This window comes from Microcaecilia unicolor, chromosome 3, assembly GCF_901765095.1.
Source record: "Microcaecilia unicolor chromosome 3, aMicUni1.1, whole genome shotgun sequence".
Classification (NCBI taxonomy): domain Eukaryota; kingdom Metazoa; phylum Chordata; class Amphibia; order Gymnophiona; family Siphonopidae; genus Microcaecilia; species Microcaecilia unicolor.
The window spans coordinates 306,184,692-306,198,828 of NC_044033.1; the positions used below are offsets into that span (position 1 = coordinate 306,184,692).

Genomic DNA, 14,137 nt, shown 5'->3' on the forward strand with positions numbered 1-14,137 from the left:
ATTCAAGAATATTAAAAAATAATTATTATCTATGTACATGCACTTATGAATGATACATCAACATATCAGTTATAAACAACATTAAATATGAGAATAAAAAAATTAAAAAATAAAATTAAAAATGGAAGGAGAGCATTCCCCTAGTGAAGTAGGAAGTACTCCTGTAGCCAGGACCTGCCCACCAGAGGATGTATTACCCTCTCGCACCGAGGATATGTCTCCAATTACAGCCCACAGGGGAAAAGATAGGACCACTGTTGTAGTTGGCAACTCAATCAGGTCCGTTGGGTTGGTCGTGAGCCCTTGGGCCCTGGCAGAGGCCAGCAGAGCGCTGACCCAGGCCAAGGAGAGACCGACCCACCACCACACACCCCAGCTACACAATACCCCTATGCTACCCTCCCCCGCAGTACCTCAGGAAGAAAGGGAATAGGTAGGGTTACCATATGGCTCCAGAAAAAGGAGGACGGATTGAGCCAGCCGGGTTTTACTTCCATTGCTTTCAATGGAAGTAATTGAGCCAGCCGGGTTTTACTTCCATTGCTTTCAATGGAAAGCAATGGAAGTAAAATCCGGCTGGCTCAATCCGTCCTCCTTTTTCTGGAGCCATATGGTAACCCTAGGAATAGGCATACAGGCGGGCCTCGCGGCCGAACCGGAACCCAGGCGCACAGAGTCACTCGTGCGGGCCTCACGGCCGAACTGGAACCCAAACACACAAAGGGAGGGGTGAAAGAACCCAGAGGGCCCCCCGGGACCCCAAGATGTCAGTCACGCGCTAAACACCTGCGATATGGCAGAGGGAGTAACAAAAGAACCAGAGCGGAGCCACGCCCTCCCAGGGGACTAGCGCAGGACAGGGGAACTAATACAGCAAGCCCCGAAACCCCCGGAAGACAAGGGGAGGGCCACCAGAGGACCAGGCTATCCCTCAAGACACAGCAGCCAGTCCCTCCCCAGGAAAGAGGGGAAAAGAAATCCTAAAGCCACAAAAGCCAGAAATAGGTACAGCAAACCAAAGGAAAGGTTGAGACAGCCCCCAGCCAGAGGCCAGAGGTACAAGATCCAAAAATGGAGGCAGAAAGCCCTTGCCTCAAACCCACTGAAGACAGAGGCAGAAACACAGAACACAAAGGGTTAAGGTTGCTGAGCCAGCAGGTACACCAGGGAGAGAGAGAGCTCCTTAAACCAACAAACAATCAGATAGAAAGCTCCCCAGCACCGCCTACTGAACAAACACACTATCAGAGGCAAGGACACAATACACACAGTACACAAAGGGTTAAACTCACTGAGCCACGCTTTCAGACAAGCAGCCTAGCTGAAAGGAAGGCTGAACAAAGCCCAGCCCCCACTGACAAACAAGCAGCTGGCTTCCCACAGAGAACTGCAGGAGTGAAGGGGGGAATGAAAGAAATCCCTGAACAGGAAACTCAGATCAAAGTCAGAGCACAGAGCACGTTCTGACAAGAGAACTGCACGGCTTTCTAGTCACCACAAGTGTAACGCCAAAGCAGAGTGGATAGCAACATGCAGGCTTAAGTACTACCCACTGACGTCAGCACAAACCTTGGCAGAAGAGACACCCCCCCTCTCCCTCTGCCAAACCGGCAGAATCATAACATTAGGCATGTAGATAGCTGGGTGGCTGGTGGACGTGAGGATCGCCTGGTGACTTGCCTGCCTGGTGCGAAGGTGGTGGACCTTACGAGACACCTAGACAAGATTTTAGATAGTGCTGGGGAGGAGCCAGCCGTCTTGGTACACGTTGGTACCAATGACATAGGAAAATGGGGGAGAGAGGTTCTGGAAGCTAAATTTAGGCTTTTAGGAAGGAAGCTCAAATCCAGATCCTCTAAGGTAGCATTTTCTGAAATATTACCTGTTCCACGCGCAGGGCCCAAGCACCAGGCAGAGATCCGGAGTCTCAATGCGTGGATGAGACGATAGTGTGGGGAAGAGGGTTTTGGATTTGTCAGAAACTGGTCAGCATTTTGGGGAAGGGAGAGCCTATTTCGACCTTAACCAGGGTGGGACCAGGCTGCTGGCATCAACTTTTAAAAAGGAAATAGAGCAGCTTTTAAACTAGAAATGGGGGGAAGGCCGACAGTCGCTCAAAAGTGCATGGTTCGGGATAAGGTATCTTTTGAGGATATCACCCAGACAGGGAAGAAAAGGTTACTTGTAAGTAAGGATGTCAAAGAAATCATAGTAGATCAGATGGCCTTAAATAAAATTAATAATGACCAGACAGAAGATAACATATTAATAATGTCATGTATTAAACGTAATATAAAACGGAACAACAAGCATGCATTGAAATGTCTATACGCAAATGCCAGGAGCCTGAGACATAAGATAGGAGAGCTGGAGTACATTGCACACAATGAAAAATTGGATATTATTGGCATCTCTGAGACCTGGTGGAAGGAAGATAACCAATGGGACACAGTCATACCGGGCTACAAATTATATCGTAGCGATAGGGTGGATAGGATAGGAGGAGGGGTATCACTGTATATAAATGAGAACCTTGACTCAGATAGGCTGCAAATATTGCAGGAGACAAAAACCCTATTGGAATCTTTGTGGATTGAAATTCCACGTGAAAAGGAGGAAAGGACAGTGATAGGAGTGTACTACCGTCTGCCTGGCCAGGACGAGCGGATGGACGCAGCAATGTCAAAGGAAATTAGGGAAGTGAATAAATTGGGCAATGTAATATTAATGGGTGATTTCAATTATTCACATATAGACTGGGTTAATGTAACATCGGTACATGCTAGAGAGGTGAAATTTCTTGATGAAATCAAGGACAACTTCATGGAACAGCTGGTTCAGGAGCCCACAAGAGAAGGACAAATACTAGACTTAGTCATTACTGGAGCTCATGATCTGGTGCAGGGGGTAACGGTGCGAGGGCCGCTTGATAACAGTGATCATAATATGATCAGTTTTGATATTGGCATTGAAGTAAGTGAACTTAGGAAATCAAATACACTAGCGTTTAACTTTTGAAAAGGTGATTACGACAAAATGAGAAAAATGGTGAAAAAAAGACTGAAAGGTGCAGCTCGCAGGGTAAAAAACTTGCATCAGGCGTGGATGCTGTTTAAAAACAGCATCCTGGAGGTACAGAACAAATATATTCCACGTATTAGAAAAAGGGGAAAAAAGACCAAATGTCAGCCGGCATGGCTAAACAGTAAGGTAAAGGAAGTCATTAGAACCAAAAAACAATCATTCAGAAAGTGGAGAAGAGAACCGACTGAAGGTAACAAGATAAAACATAAGGAATGCCAAGCCAAAATGCAAAGCGGAGATAAGGAGGGCAAAAAAGGACTTTGAGAAAAAGTGTCAGAAGCGAAAATACATAGTAAAAATGTTTTTAGATACATTAAAAGCAGGAAGCCGGCTAAAGAATCGGTTGGACCGCTGGACGAAAATGGTGTTAAAGGGGCGATCAGGGAAGACTGAGCCGTAGTGGAGAAAGTAAATGAATTCTTTGCTTCGGTCTTCACCGAGGAGGATTTGGGAGGGACACCGGTGCCGGAAAGCGTATTTGAAGCGGGCGAGTCAGAGAAACTAAACAAATTCTCTGTAAACTTGGAGGATGTAATGGGTCAGTTCTGCAAACTGAAGAGTAGTAAATCACCAGGACCTGATGGTATTCATCCCAGAGTATTAATAGAACTGAAAAATGAACTTGTAGAGCTACTGTTAGTAATATGCAATCTATCCCTAAAATCGAGTGTGGTACAGGAAGATTGGAGGGTAGCCAATGTTACGCCGATTTTTTAAAAGGGTTCCAGAGGAGATCCGGGAAATTATAGACCGGTGAGTCTGACATCGGTAACAGGCAAAATGGTAGAGGCTATTATCAAGAATAAAATTATAGAGCACATACAAAAACATGGGCTGATGAGACAAAGTCAGCATGGATTTAGTGAAGGGAAGTCTTGCCTCACCAATCTACTGCATTTTTTTGAGGAGGTGAACAAACATGGCCTGAGTCCATCCCAGCAGAAATCCCACAGGGCCTGCATTCATCCCTGTGGGAGTCCCATGAGCCTGGAGGGGATCCCCGCGGAATTCCCACTAACCCCATTCCCGAGCAGCTCTCTACTGGCCGTATTGAAATCTAGGCTGAAAGCCCATCTTTTTGAGACTGCTCTTAACTCCTAACTCCTATTCACTTGTAAAGTACCCATGTCTGTTTTATTTATCTATTTGTTACATTTGTATCCCACATTTTCCCACCTATTTTCAGGCTCAATGCGGCTTACATAGCACCGTAAAGGCGTTCGCCATAAGTAAATCCTTAATCCCTTATTTGTCCTGTTTAGATTGCAAGCTCTGTTGAGAAGGGAATGTCTCTTACGTGTTTAGTGTATAGCACTGCATACGTCTAGTAGTGCTATAGAAAAGATAAGTAGTGGTAGTATTCAAAAAGTATCACATAATATAATTCTCACCTCCAACGTTCGGATGCTGCCTGAGACCATGGATCCCTGGAGGTGGTCTGCTTCCATCGGTAGATCAGACTGACGTCACTGGCCGCCCTCTGCCATTGGCTGTCCTCTCCGCAGCCACTCCTCCTCTCCCCTCCACGTCACTGCCCCTGGAGGAAGACCCCAAAGGAGCACTGCGACATGAGAGGGGAGAGGAGGAGCGGCCGCCAAGAGCACAGCCAATGGCAGATGGCTATCTACGGTGCCGCGTTTCAGCAGCCCCTCCATCCGGACATTTCTTGCTTACACAGAGACGGCTGGTGAGAGAGAGCACGCGGCCGCCGGCTGGGACACACTCACACACACATCCTTACCGTGTGCACCTCTCCACCAACTACACTGACACAGACACAACTCCAACTCTCTCAGCGCCCGCCACCACCGGCTCCCGCCGTCACGGCACAAGATGGCTGTCATGGCTGACAGCTTCCATTGGTTCAACATACCGCCACTCACTGGTAGTAAGCCACCCCCTCCCCATAGAGCTTTAATTCACAAGTGCACGGAGCGGCCCCCCCTTCGGAGATCTGGGAGGGAGGACGCCCCTGACACTCGGAGGGAGGCAGTTGGGGTGGGGGGAGGGGGGAGGGAGACCCTGAAACTCAGAGACAGGGAGGGAGGGAGACCCTGAAACTCGGACAGAGGGAGGGAGACAGACCCTGAAACTCGGAGGCAGGGGGACCATGAAACCCGGAGGAAAGGAGACTCTGAAACCCGGAGGGAGGGAGACTCTGAAACCCGGAGGGAGGGAGACCCTGAAACCCGGAGGGAGAGGATGACCCCGGAACTGGGAGGGAGGGAGGGGATGACCCTGGGATTGGGAGGGAAGGAGGGAGTGAACGACCACGGAACTGGGAGTGAGGGAGGGGGACGACACCAGAACTGGGAGGCAGGGAGGGAGGGGGACGACCCCGGAACTGGGAGGGAGGGGAGGGGGGACCCTGGCACACACTCTCATTCTCACACACTCTCTCTCTCTCACACAAACACACTCGCACCCCGTCTCAATCTCTCTCTGTCACATACATACACACTCGCACATTCACTCTCTCTCAAACAGTCACTCTCACACACACTCTATCAAACATACACACTCCGAGGAAAACCTTGCTAGCGCCTGTTTCATTGTGCTCAGAAACGGGCCTTTTTTACTAGTACAAATATAAGAAGAAAAATCTACTAGTTAAACAGGAATGCCTAGAAATAGTATGTAAACTGAAAACAAAAGAACCAGAACTTTATATAATACTTCTGCTTTACGGGATGTACGAAGCCACTGCTGACCAACCAGATTAATTGTTTAAATGAAATAGCCACATACATGTGTAATGCAGGATGACCTGGTCTTTTCTCTGCTGATTCCTGCTATTTCCTCTTGTTTTCAGCTTCATCATTAAACATTTAACAATCTTAAAAGTCACATGCAAAAGAAAGCACACTTGGTCACCTGAACTCAGTAAAAGGATACATCTGATCAGGTAACAATAACTGAGTGGGAGGAAAGACCATGGCGATAATGTGTTTTCCTTAGTCAGATACAAAATGGGGAAAAAGAAAACACTGCTGGATATAAGCCTAGATTTTGCCAACAGATTTGTGCAGTACTACTGAGCTGTGCAAAAACAAGTTTTTTTGTAATTCACTTTTTTAAAATCTAGTATGCATAGTTTCCCTATAAACGCACATCTTTTCCTGCTTCTGATAACACGTTGAACTAAGCAGAAACCAATCTGTGACTACCTACTACAGTGCTGACAATCAATCAGAAAGCTAGCAATATCTTCCAAGTAACATACATAGTAACATAGTAGATGATGGCAGAAAAAAGACCTGCACGGTCCATCCAGTCTGCCCAACAAGACAACTCATGTGTGCTACCTTTTGTGTATACCCTACTTTGATTTGTACCTGTGCTCATCAGGGCACAGACCGTATAAGTCTGCCTAGCACTATCCCCGCCTCCCAACCACCAGCCCCGCCTCCCAACCACCGGCTCTGGCACAGACCGTATAAGTGTGCCCAGCACTATCCCCGCCTCCCAACTACCAGCCCCGCCTCCCACCACCGGCTCTGGCACAGACCGTATAAGTCTGCCCAGCACTATCCCTGCCTCCCACCAAGGCTCTCTAATGGGTCACAATGTTAGTTCATGAAAGAGACAAGCAAAGATGCAGGCGTATGTTTATTATTTTTCCTTACTTTATTTTCTAATTTTAAACTTTTATTCTTTTTTCTTAAAGTACAAAATATTGTACAGTCAATCTACAGCCAGGAGTCTTGTCCACAGGGCAAGATCAAGGATATCCCACACCCTAGGTGAATCTTCAGTCTAGAGAGCTGCACGGGAATGGGATTAGGGGGAATCCCAAAGGGATCCCCTCCAGGTCCATGGGGATGGACACAAGTCCTGCGGGGTTCCCAAGAAAGTGTAGTGCCAGGTCAGCCTAGCTATCCTTTCCTGTGTTTCTAAGCTAGTTTAACAATTATAATAGCACTAAAAAAATTAATGGATATGGTTGATAGCATTGAAATCTCCACAAGCACTGAGAGGGGAAGTTATCAACATGGGCTACTGTTAAGCTGGGTTATTTTACCACAAATCGGGTTATTTTAATACAGGAGATGGGTGGGGATGGAGGAGATTACTTGTGGGAACGGATGGGGATGGAGGAAATTCCAGTGGGGACAGGCGGGGATGGGTTAGATTCCAGTGGGGTTGGGTGAAATTTCTGTCCCCATGCAACTCTCTACTTCAGTCTTGCGTGACTCCTCCTCCCCCCCAATCCAATTAATTATCAGACCCTTTGGCCTCCCCAGCCCAACAATCACCTGAAAACCACTCTCCTAGAAAAAAAACTGGGTTAATGGGCAGTTTGAAAACTGCTCATCCTCCCTGATGGTAAAAGCCCCCCACCTCCATTCAGACTTACTGTTTTGCTTTCAGTGTAGCTGCTTTTTGGCCCCCCCTTAGAAACTGCAATCCCAGGAACTGCCTAGTCCTGCCTAATGGTTGAGGCGGCCCTACTTACAAATACAAAATCTGTCCAATTAGCTGTTAGATTTTCTGATCTGAAGCACTTAGGGGCCCTTTTACTAAGCAGTGCTAAAAAGTGTCCTGTGCTATCCCCAGCACAGGTCTTTCCCACACGTTAAGGCCACTTTTAGTGCTGCTGGGAAATGGACGATTGTTCTGTTTCAGCAATAATGGCCACAAACTAATTTTTCCATTAGCACATTTGTGATCTGGATTGGCCACTTTTGGAAACAGGATGCTGGGCTTGATGGACCTTTGGTCTTTCCCAGTATGGCAATACTTATGTACTTATGAGCACTTATCGACACCTACTTTGTAGGCAGTAAGGGCTCACGTGCTAACCACACACTAATTGGTTAGCGCACGGCAATGTGGCTCTAACCAATTAGCACAAAACCTGCCTACTCTCCACCCCCAGACCTCTCCCCAGCGCTAAAAAATAAAAGCAATTTTTTTAGTGTGTGCACATGCCAAAACTACAACAGGATGCGTAAGCACGCTCCACGGTAGTGCATTTTAACCTGCGGTAAGCACACATTAGTGCTTACCACAGCTTGGTAAAAGGGCCCCTCAAAGCTCGAGCTCCAAAGTCAAATACATGACTTCCACCTAGTAACCCTATCATATGGATTGTTGGGGTATTCAGTAGAAAACACCATTTGGGGCTGTATCTGCTAGTTTCTGTGAAATCTGTTCTAGAAAATGGGTGGCTATAGCTCAGAGAAGGGTTACAAATTTTCTGTTTGTCCTGTAAATTTGGTCTTCTTTAAACTAGACTGAAAAGCAGGGGTAGGCAATTTCAGAGCTGCGAATAGGTCTGGTTTTCAAAAGAAACAAAACATGCAAAGTAGGCAGGCTTAGAGACCCAAATATATACAGATCTAATGGATTACCATTCAGTGGGGACAGCAGCAAAACCAGATCTGATGGGGTTGTTCGGGAGGACTAGATTCTGAAACCACTGAATCTACTAACCCCAGTTATTTTGGAGACTATCCCTTTAAAAAAGCACTGGGAGAGAAAGGGAATAAAATCAATGCCTTGACAGTTGTGCATTGCCATGTGCTCCAGTGGCACCCAGAAGAGAGGACATGGATGTACACCTGAGTGCCATATAAAATGTAAATGCTATGATAACCAGAAGCCTGCCATTCTTTCCACTGCAATCATTAAACATGGTCACCTTTACTGAGAAGCATCCACTCCAACAGCTTTGTCAACCAAAACACTATCAGGCTTATTTTCGAAAGAGAAGGGCGCCCATCTTTCGACACAAATCGCAAGATGGGCGTCCTTCTCCCAGGGTCGCCCAAATCGGCATAAACGAAAGCCGATTTTGGGCATCCTCAACTGCTTTCCATCACAGGGACGACCAAAGTTCACGGGGGCATGTCGGAAGCGTAGCGAAGGCGGGACTGGGGCATGCTTAACACATAGGCGTCCTCGCCCAATAATGGAAAAAAGAAGGGCATCCCCGATGAGCACTTGGTCGACTTTACTTGGTACATTTTTTCTTGCAACCAAGCCTCACAAAGGTGGCCCAACTGACCAGATGACCACCAGAGGGAATCGGGGATCACCTCCCCTTACTCCCCAGGTGGTCACTAACCCCCTCCCACTCTCAAAAAAACCTTTTAAAATATTTTTTGCCAGCCTCAAATGTCATACCCAGCTTTCTGGGAGCAGTATGTAGGTCCCTGGAGCAGTTTTAGTGGGTGCAGTGCACTTCAGGCAGGCAGACCCAGGCCCATCCCCCCCCCCCCCCACCTGTTACACTTGTGGTGGTAAATGTAAGCCCTTCAAAACCCACCACAGACCCACTGTACCCACATGTAGGTGCCCCCCTTCATCCCTAAGGGCTATGATAGTGGTGTACAGTTGAGGGGAATGGGGTTTGGGGAGGGGTTGGGGGGCTCAGCACCCAAGGTAAGGGAGCTATGCACCTGGGAGCAATTTCTGAAGTCCACTGCAGTGCCCCCTAGGGTGCCCGGTTGGTGTCCTGGCAGGTCAGGGGGACCGGTGCACTATGAATGCTGGCTCCTCCCACAACCAAATGGCTTGGATTTGGTCATTTCTGAGATGGGCATCCTCGGTTTCCATTATTGCTGAAAACCGGGGACGACCATCTCTAAGGTCAACCTAAATGTTGAGATTTGGGCATCCCCAACCGTATTATCGAAACAAGAGATGGCTGCCCATCTTGTTTCGATAATACGGGTTTCCCCGCCCCTTCGCGAGGACGCTCTCGATTATGCCCCTCCATGTATATGTTATGACAAAGATATATATATTTCAATTTATTACTTGGCTTTTCCAAATCCAAGTTACATATTCAGTGACCAGAGCGGAAGAGTAGCCAAATGGTTACAGCACCCGGCTGACAACCAGGAAGCCTAGTTCAAATCCCACTGGTGCTCCAAATGACTTTGGGCAAGTTATTTAGAGGCATATTTTCAAAGCACTTTGGGAGGTTAAGTTACATAGGTTTCTATGGAACTTTGGGAGGCTAAGTGCTTTGAAAATGAGCCCCTTAGTGTGCTAAAAATAAGCTTGCACTAAATGCTAAAGATGCTCATATATTCCTATGCCTCTCACACATATATGCCCAACTTCTTGGAAAAGGTGTTTTTTTGTGTGTTACATTTGTACCCTGTGCTTTCCCACTCATGGTAGGCTCAATGCAGCTTACATGAGGTAATGGAGGGTTAAGTGACTTGCCCAGAGTCACAAGGAGCTGTCTGTGCCTGAAGTGGGAATCAAACTCAGTTCCTTGGGACCAAAGTCCACCACTCTAACCACTAGGCCACTCCTAATTGCCCATCTCATAATTCTTGTGGGCACTGTCAATGGTGCTCATATTCTTTGACAGGAACAACATGGGAGGACCTGTGTTCCCAGATAAGAATTAAATCTTTCTCTTGTTTGGACTGTACTACTAAAATGGTTGTATACATCATCCAATGCCCCTGTAATAAAATTTATGTAGGGAGGAGTATAAGGGCTGTAAAAGTCCGCCTTACGAAGCATAAGTCTAGAATCCTAAATTTAAAAACTAAAGCTCCGTTGGTACAACATTGGATACAACATCAGCATCAGATACCGGATCTGAGATGGCGTGTGATTGACCATATAAAAGAAGGGTGAGAGGGTGGTAATGTAGAAAAAATTCTTAACTACAGAGAATAATATTGGATATTCTCATTCAGCACTTTTGAGCCCAAGGGATTGAATCGTGAGATTGAATGGATGACTTTAATCGAGAGTGTCTTTCTATTGGCTAATACCTTTGCAGTCCTGATTGGAGCCCATCACACCATATGATGCTAATAATAGTATATAAGGAAGTTTGAAAACAAACACAGCAGCCATTTTAGAAGCTGTCACAAGAAAAAAATCTGGTAAGAGAATGTTCTTTAGGTATATATATAAAAAAAGCTTTGGATATTAATACTATGGATGTTTATGATTGTAGGAGACTACCTTGAAACAGCTATGAGCGAAACATGGATATTCGTGCCGGTGATTTATGGTCTCCAACTTTGCTTGGTGCTTAGACTGAAGCGGAAAGCTGCACCAATAAGCTGGAAAGCTAAGTACCTTTTTAAGCTTTCCAGCTAGGAGTGGCCTAGTGGTTAGGGTGGTGGACTTTGGTCCTGAGGAGCTGAGTTCAATTCCCACTTCAGGCACAGGCTGCTCCTTGTGACTCTGGGCAAGTCACTTAACCCTCCATTGCCCCAGGTACAAATAAGTACCTGTATACAATATGTAAGCCACATTGAGCCTGCCATGAGTAGGAAAGCACAGGGTACAAATGTAACAAAAAAAAAAAAGAGGTTCCTAGTATTAAACAATTCTTTAAAAACTTTCTATTGAAAAATATATAATATATGAGAATAAAGGATGGACTAAAAGTTTAAAATATAAAAATGAATTAATGACGAGTACGTGCCTCTCCAATTGAATGCCTGGCTTGAAGTTTTTAGCCAAGTGGAGGTGTGCATGTGTTTCTGATGATCCAATACATATACAAAAAAATCTTTTCATGATCTTACTAATGACTAGATCTGTAAAACTGTATTTAAAGAAGTTGGCCGTATATGTGTGAGTGATCGATTGGCCCCCTTCATGTGATTAAATGTGGAATGGTGCATTAAGCATTATAGCATATATTCCTATGGGCATCTCTAGCCTTCAGTGCACACTAATGATTAGCGTGAGCTACAAACGCTAGCACGCCCTTGTAAAAGACTCCCTTAACCCTCCACTGCCTCAGGTACAAACTCTCCCCTCCCCTGTTTACAAAGCCATGCGGCAATGCCAATACAGCCCATTCAAGGTGAAGGGGCTGTGATGGCATTGCTGCACCAGCAGCCCCTAGAGCAGGTTTGCAAACAAGGGTGTTAGATTGGAAGCCCTCTGAGGCCAGGAAAATACCCATTATACCTGAATGTAACTCACTTTCAGATACTTACTCAAGGTGTGAGCTAAATCCAAACATTTAGGTATAATCAGTGGCGTAGGAAGGGGGGCGGTGGGGCGGTCCGCCTCGGGTGCATGCCGCTGGGGGGGGGTGTCAGCTCCGCTGGTTCCCTGCTCCCTCTGCCCCGGAACAGGTTACTTCCTGTTCCGGGGCATAGAGAGCAGGGAACCAGCGGAGCTGACGCAGCTCCCAGCGACGTGCACTCGGGAGCGGATCGGCCCTCTCGCCTGCCCCTCGCTTCCTAATTCAAGTAAGAATGCGCTCCGGAGGGGGGAGGGGTGCGCCAAGGGAGGGGGCGCCGTGCTGCACCCAAGGGGGGGGTGCACAGCGGCAACCCGCCCCGGGTGTCAGCCGCCCTCGCTACGGCACTGGGTATAATTACTTCTCTGTCCAAATTAGCTAACAATCTAGTGGTTGAACATGAAGTGAGTGGGCCAAGGTCACAAACAACAGAATGAGATATCAGCCCTGGCTTTCCTGGTTCACAACCTGCTTCTCTAACCATTAAGTTACTCCTCCACACACACCTCATTAGCTCTGCTTGCTTCTGTGCTTCCCACATCTTATTAATCCGTTCACCACCTCGACCCATAGTTTGCTGCGACGATGTATTGATTTTAAATCCCAGCAATCCTTCCAGCATAATCTATTGCCACCGATGTACAAAACGGCCAAAACATAATAGAAACGACTCTATCCCTGGGCAGCAGCTGCTTCCAGTTTATTTTTAATATCCTGCAACGTGCCGCCGCTACTGTTCATTCTGACAGTACGCAGAGACTGTCATTTTTCTTCTGCGACCTCAAAGCAAGGTGACATTTGACAAGAGGAAAGAAGTATACTGAGACATCATGTGGCAACCCCCCCCCCCCCCTCATTTTTAGCTGCATGATTAAAGTGAACTGCTGTCCCATTCAGCCGCTGCAATTCCATCGCAATCAGGAATCAGACCTCCATCCCTGATTTCTCACATCCCAACATATGCATACGGTCTATTTTTCAAGGCAACCTACCCCCTCCCCCAAATATGAAAACTAGTTCGTTGTGCAGACTCGTATTTAAAGGCTTCCTTCCCCTTTTAGTGCAATAGAGGAAAATGGAAAAGCAGTGCGGTACCTGGTAGCTGAGGACGATTTCGGGCTCCGTGCTGCCCGCAGGCATGGCTGCCACGGGCTGCTCTCCGCCTCTCTCGGTGCTTCGGTCGCCGCCGGCCTGTGCTTCTCCCGCTCCGCCTTCCTTTGACCGGTGGCTCTCTGCTCTGTACAGCCCCGGTCTCAGGCTCTGCTGTTGCTCCGCTTCGCCTCCATCTCGTTCTCTCTGGCTGCGCTCTGCTTCCGAGAAGCGCGCGGCTGCGGGGACCGGCGCGAGCGCTGCCAGCTCGAGTCGCCTGACCCCCACCTCGCTCTGCTGCTACAGCTGCACCAGGGGGGGTAGGTAGGGTAGGGTAGGGGGCGGAGGCAGCAGAAACACCGAGGAAGCAGGTTGCACTGGCCTTGACTGAAGAGGGCGATACAATCAGCTGTCGCGCGATGCTGCTTCCAGTTCCAGGAAGGGAGATGCCATGGGAGGTGGGGCGGAGGGAGAAGATGCGCTGTGCCAGAGGCTATTGGGCTCCCGCTCTTTTTTTTTTCCTCCCCTTTTGTAGCCCCGAATTCAGTGCTGGCTCTGCCCTGAAAGAGAGAAGAGACAGGAGGTAGGATGGGGGTGCCGGACCGGTAAACTGCTGCGGGCTGTACAAAGCTATGGCAAGGTCTTAAAATAGACAGCTAGAAAACCCTGTCCTGCTCATTCAAACCCCGTTCTCTATACCTTATATCCCTGTAGGATTATCATGACCAGGCTGACCCCACCACGAGTAGGTTATGAGGAATATTTTTATGTAGTGTTTGAATAAATCATTTTATTTCTCCTTTTTCTTAATTTTAATCGGAGCTGTGCAGCTGCCTTCTGTGTAAGGTCTTCATAATTCATCTACTCCCAGGATCAAGCTTTTCAATCAAAATGGAGTTTACTCAGGTCTCAGGATGCCTATTTTTAAATGACCAACAATATATTGTACCTCAAAATCACAACCTTAAAGATCCCCAAAATTATATCTGTTTCATAGATATA

General features: G+C 47.3%; 1 protein-coding gene across 2 annotated transcripts in view; it reads right to left on the reverse strand.

Moving 5' to 3' along the window:
• The window catches only part of SLC4A8 (solute carrier family 4 member 8), a 492,841-nt gene extending 479,476 nt beyond the window's left edge, over window positions 1-13,365 (reverse strand). For both annotated transcript variants that reach the window (XM_030198274.1, XM_030198272.1), the window contains exon 1: window positions 13,142-13,365. In XM_030198274.1, the coding sequence (XP_030054134.1) occupies window positions 13,142-13,186 (45 nt within the window). In that variant the 5' untranslated portion in view covers window positions 13,187-13,365. The remainder of the gene's footprint in view (window positions 1-13,141) is intronic.
• Window positions 13,366-14,137: the final 772 nt, after the last annotated feature.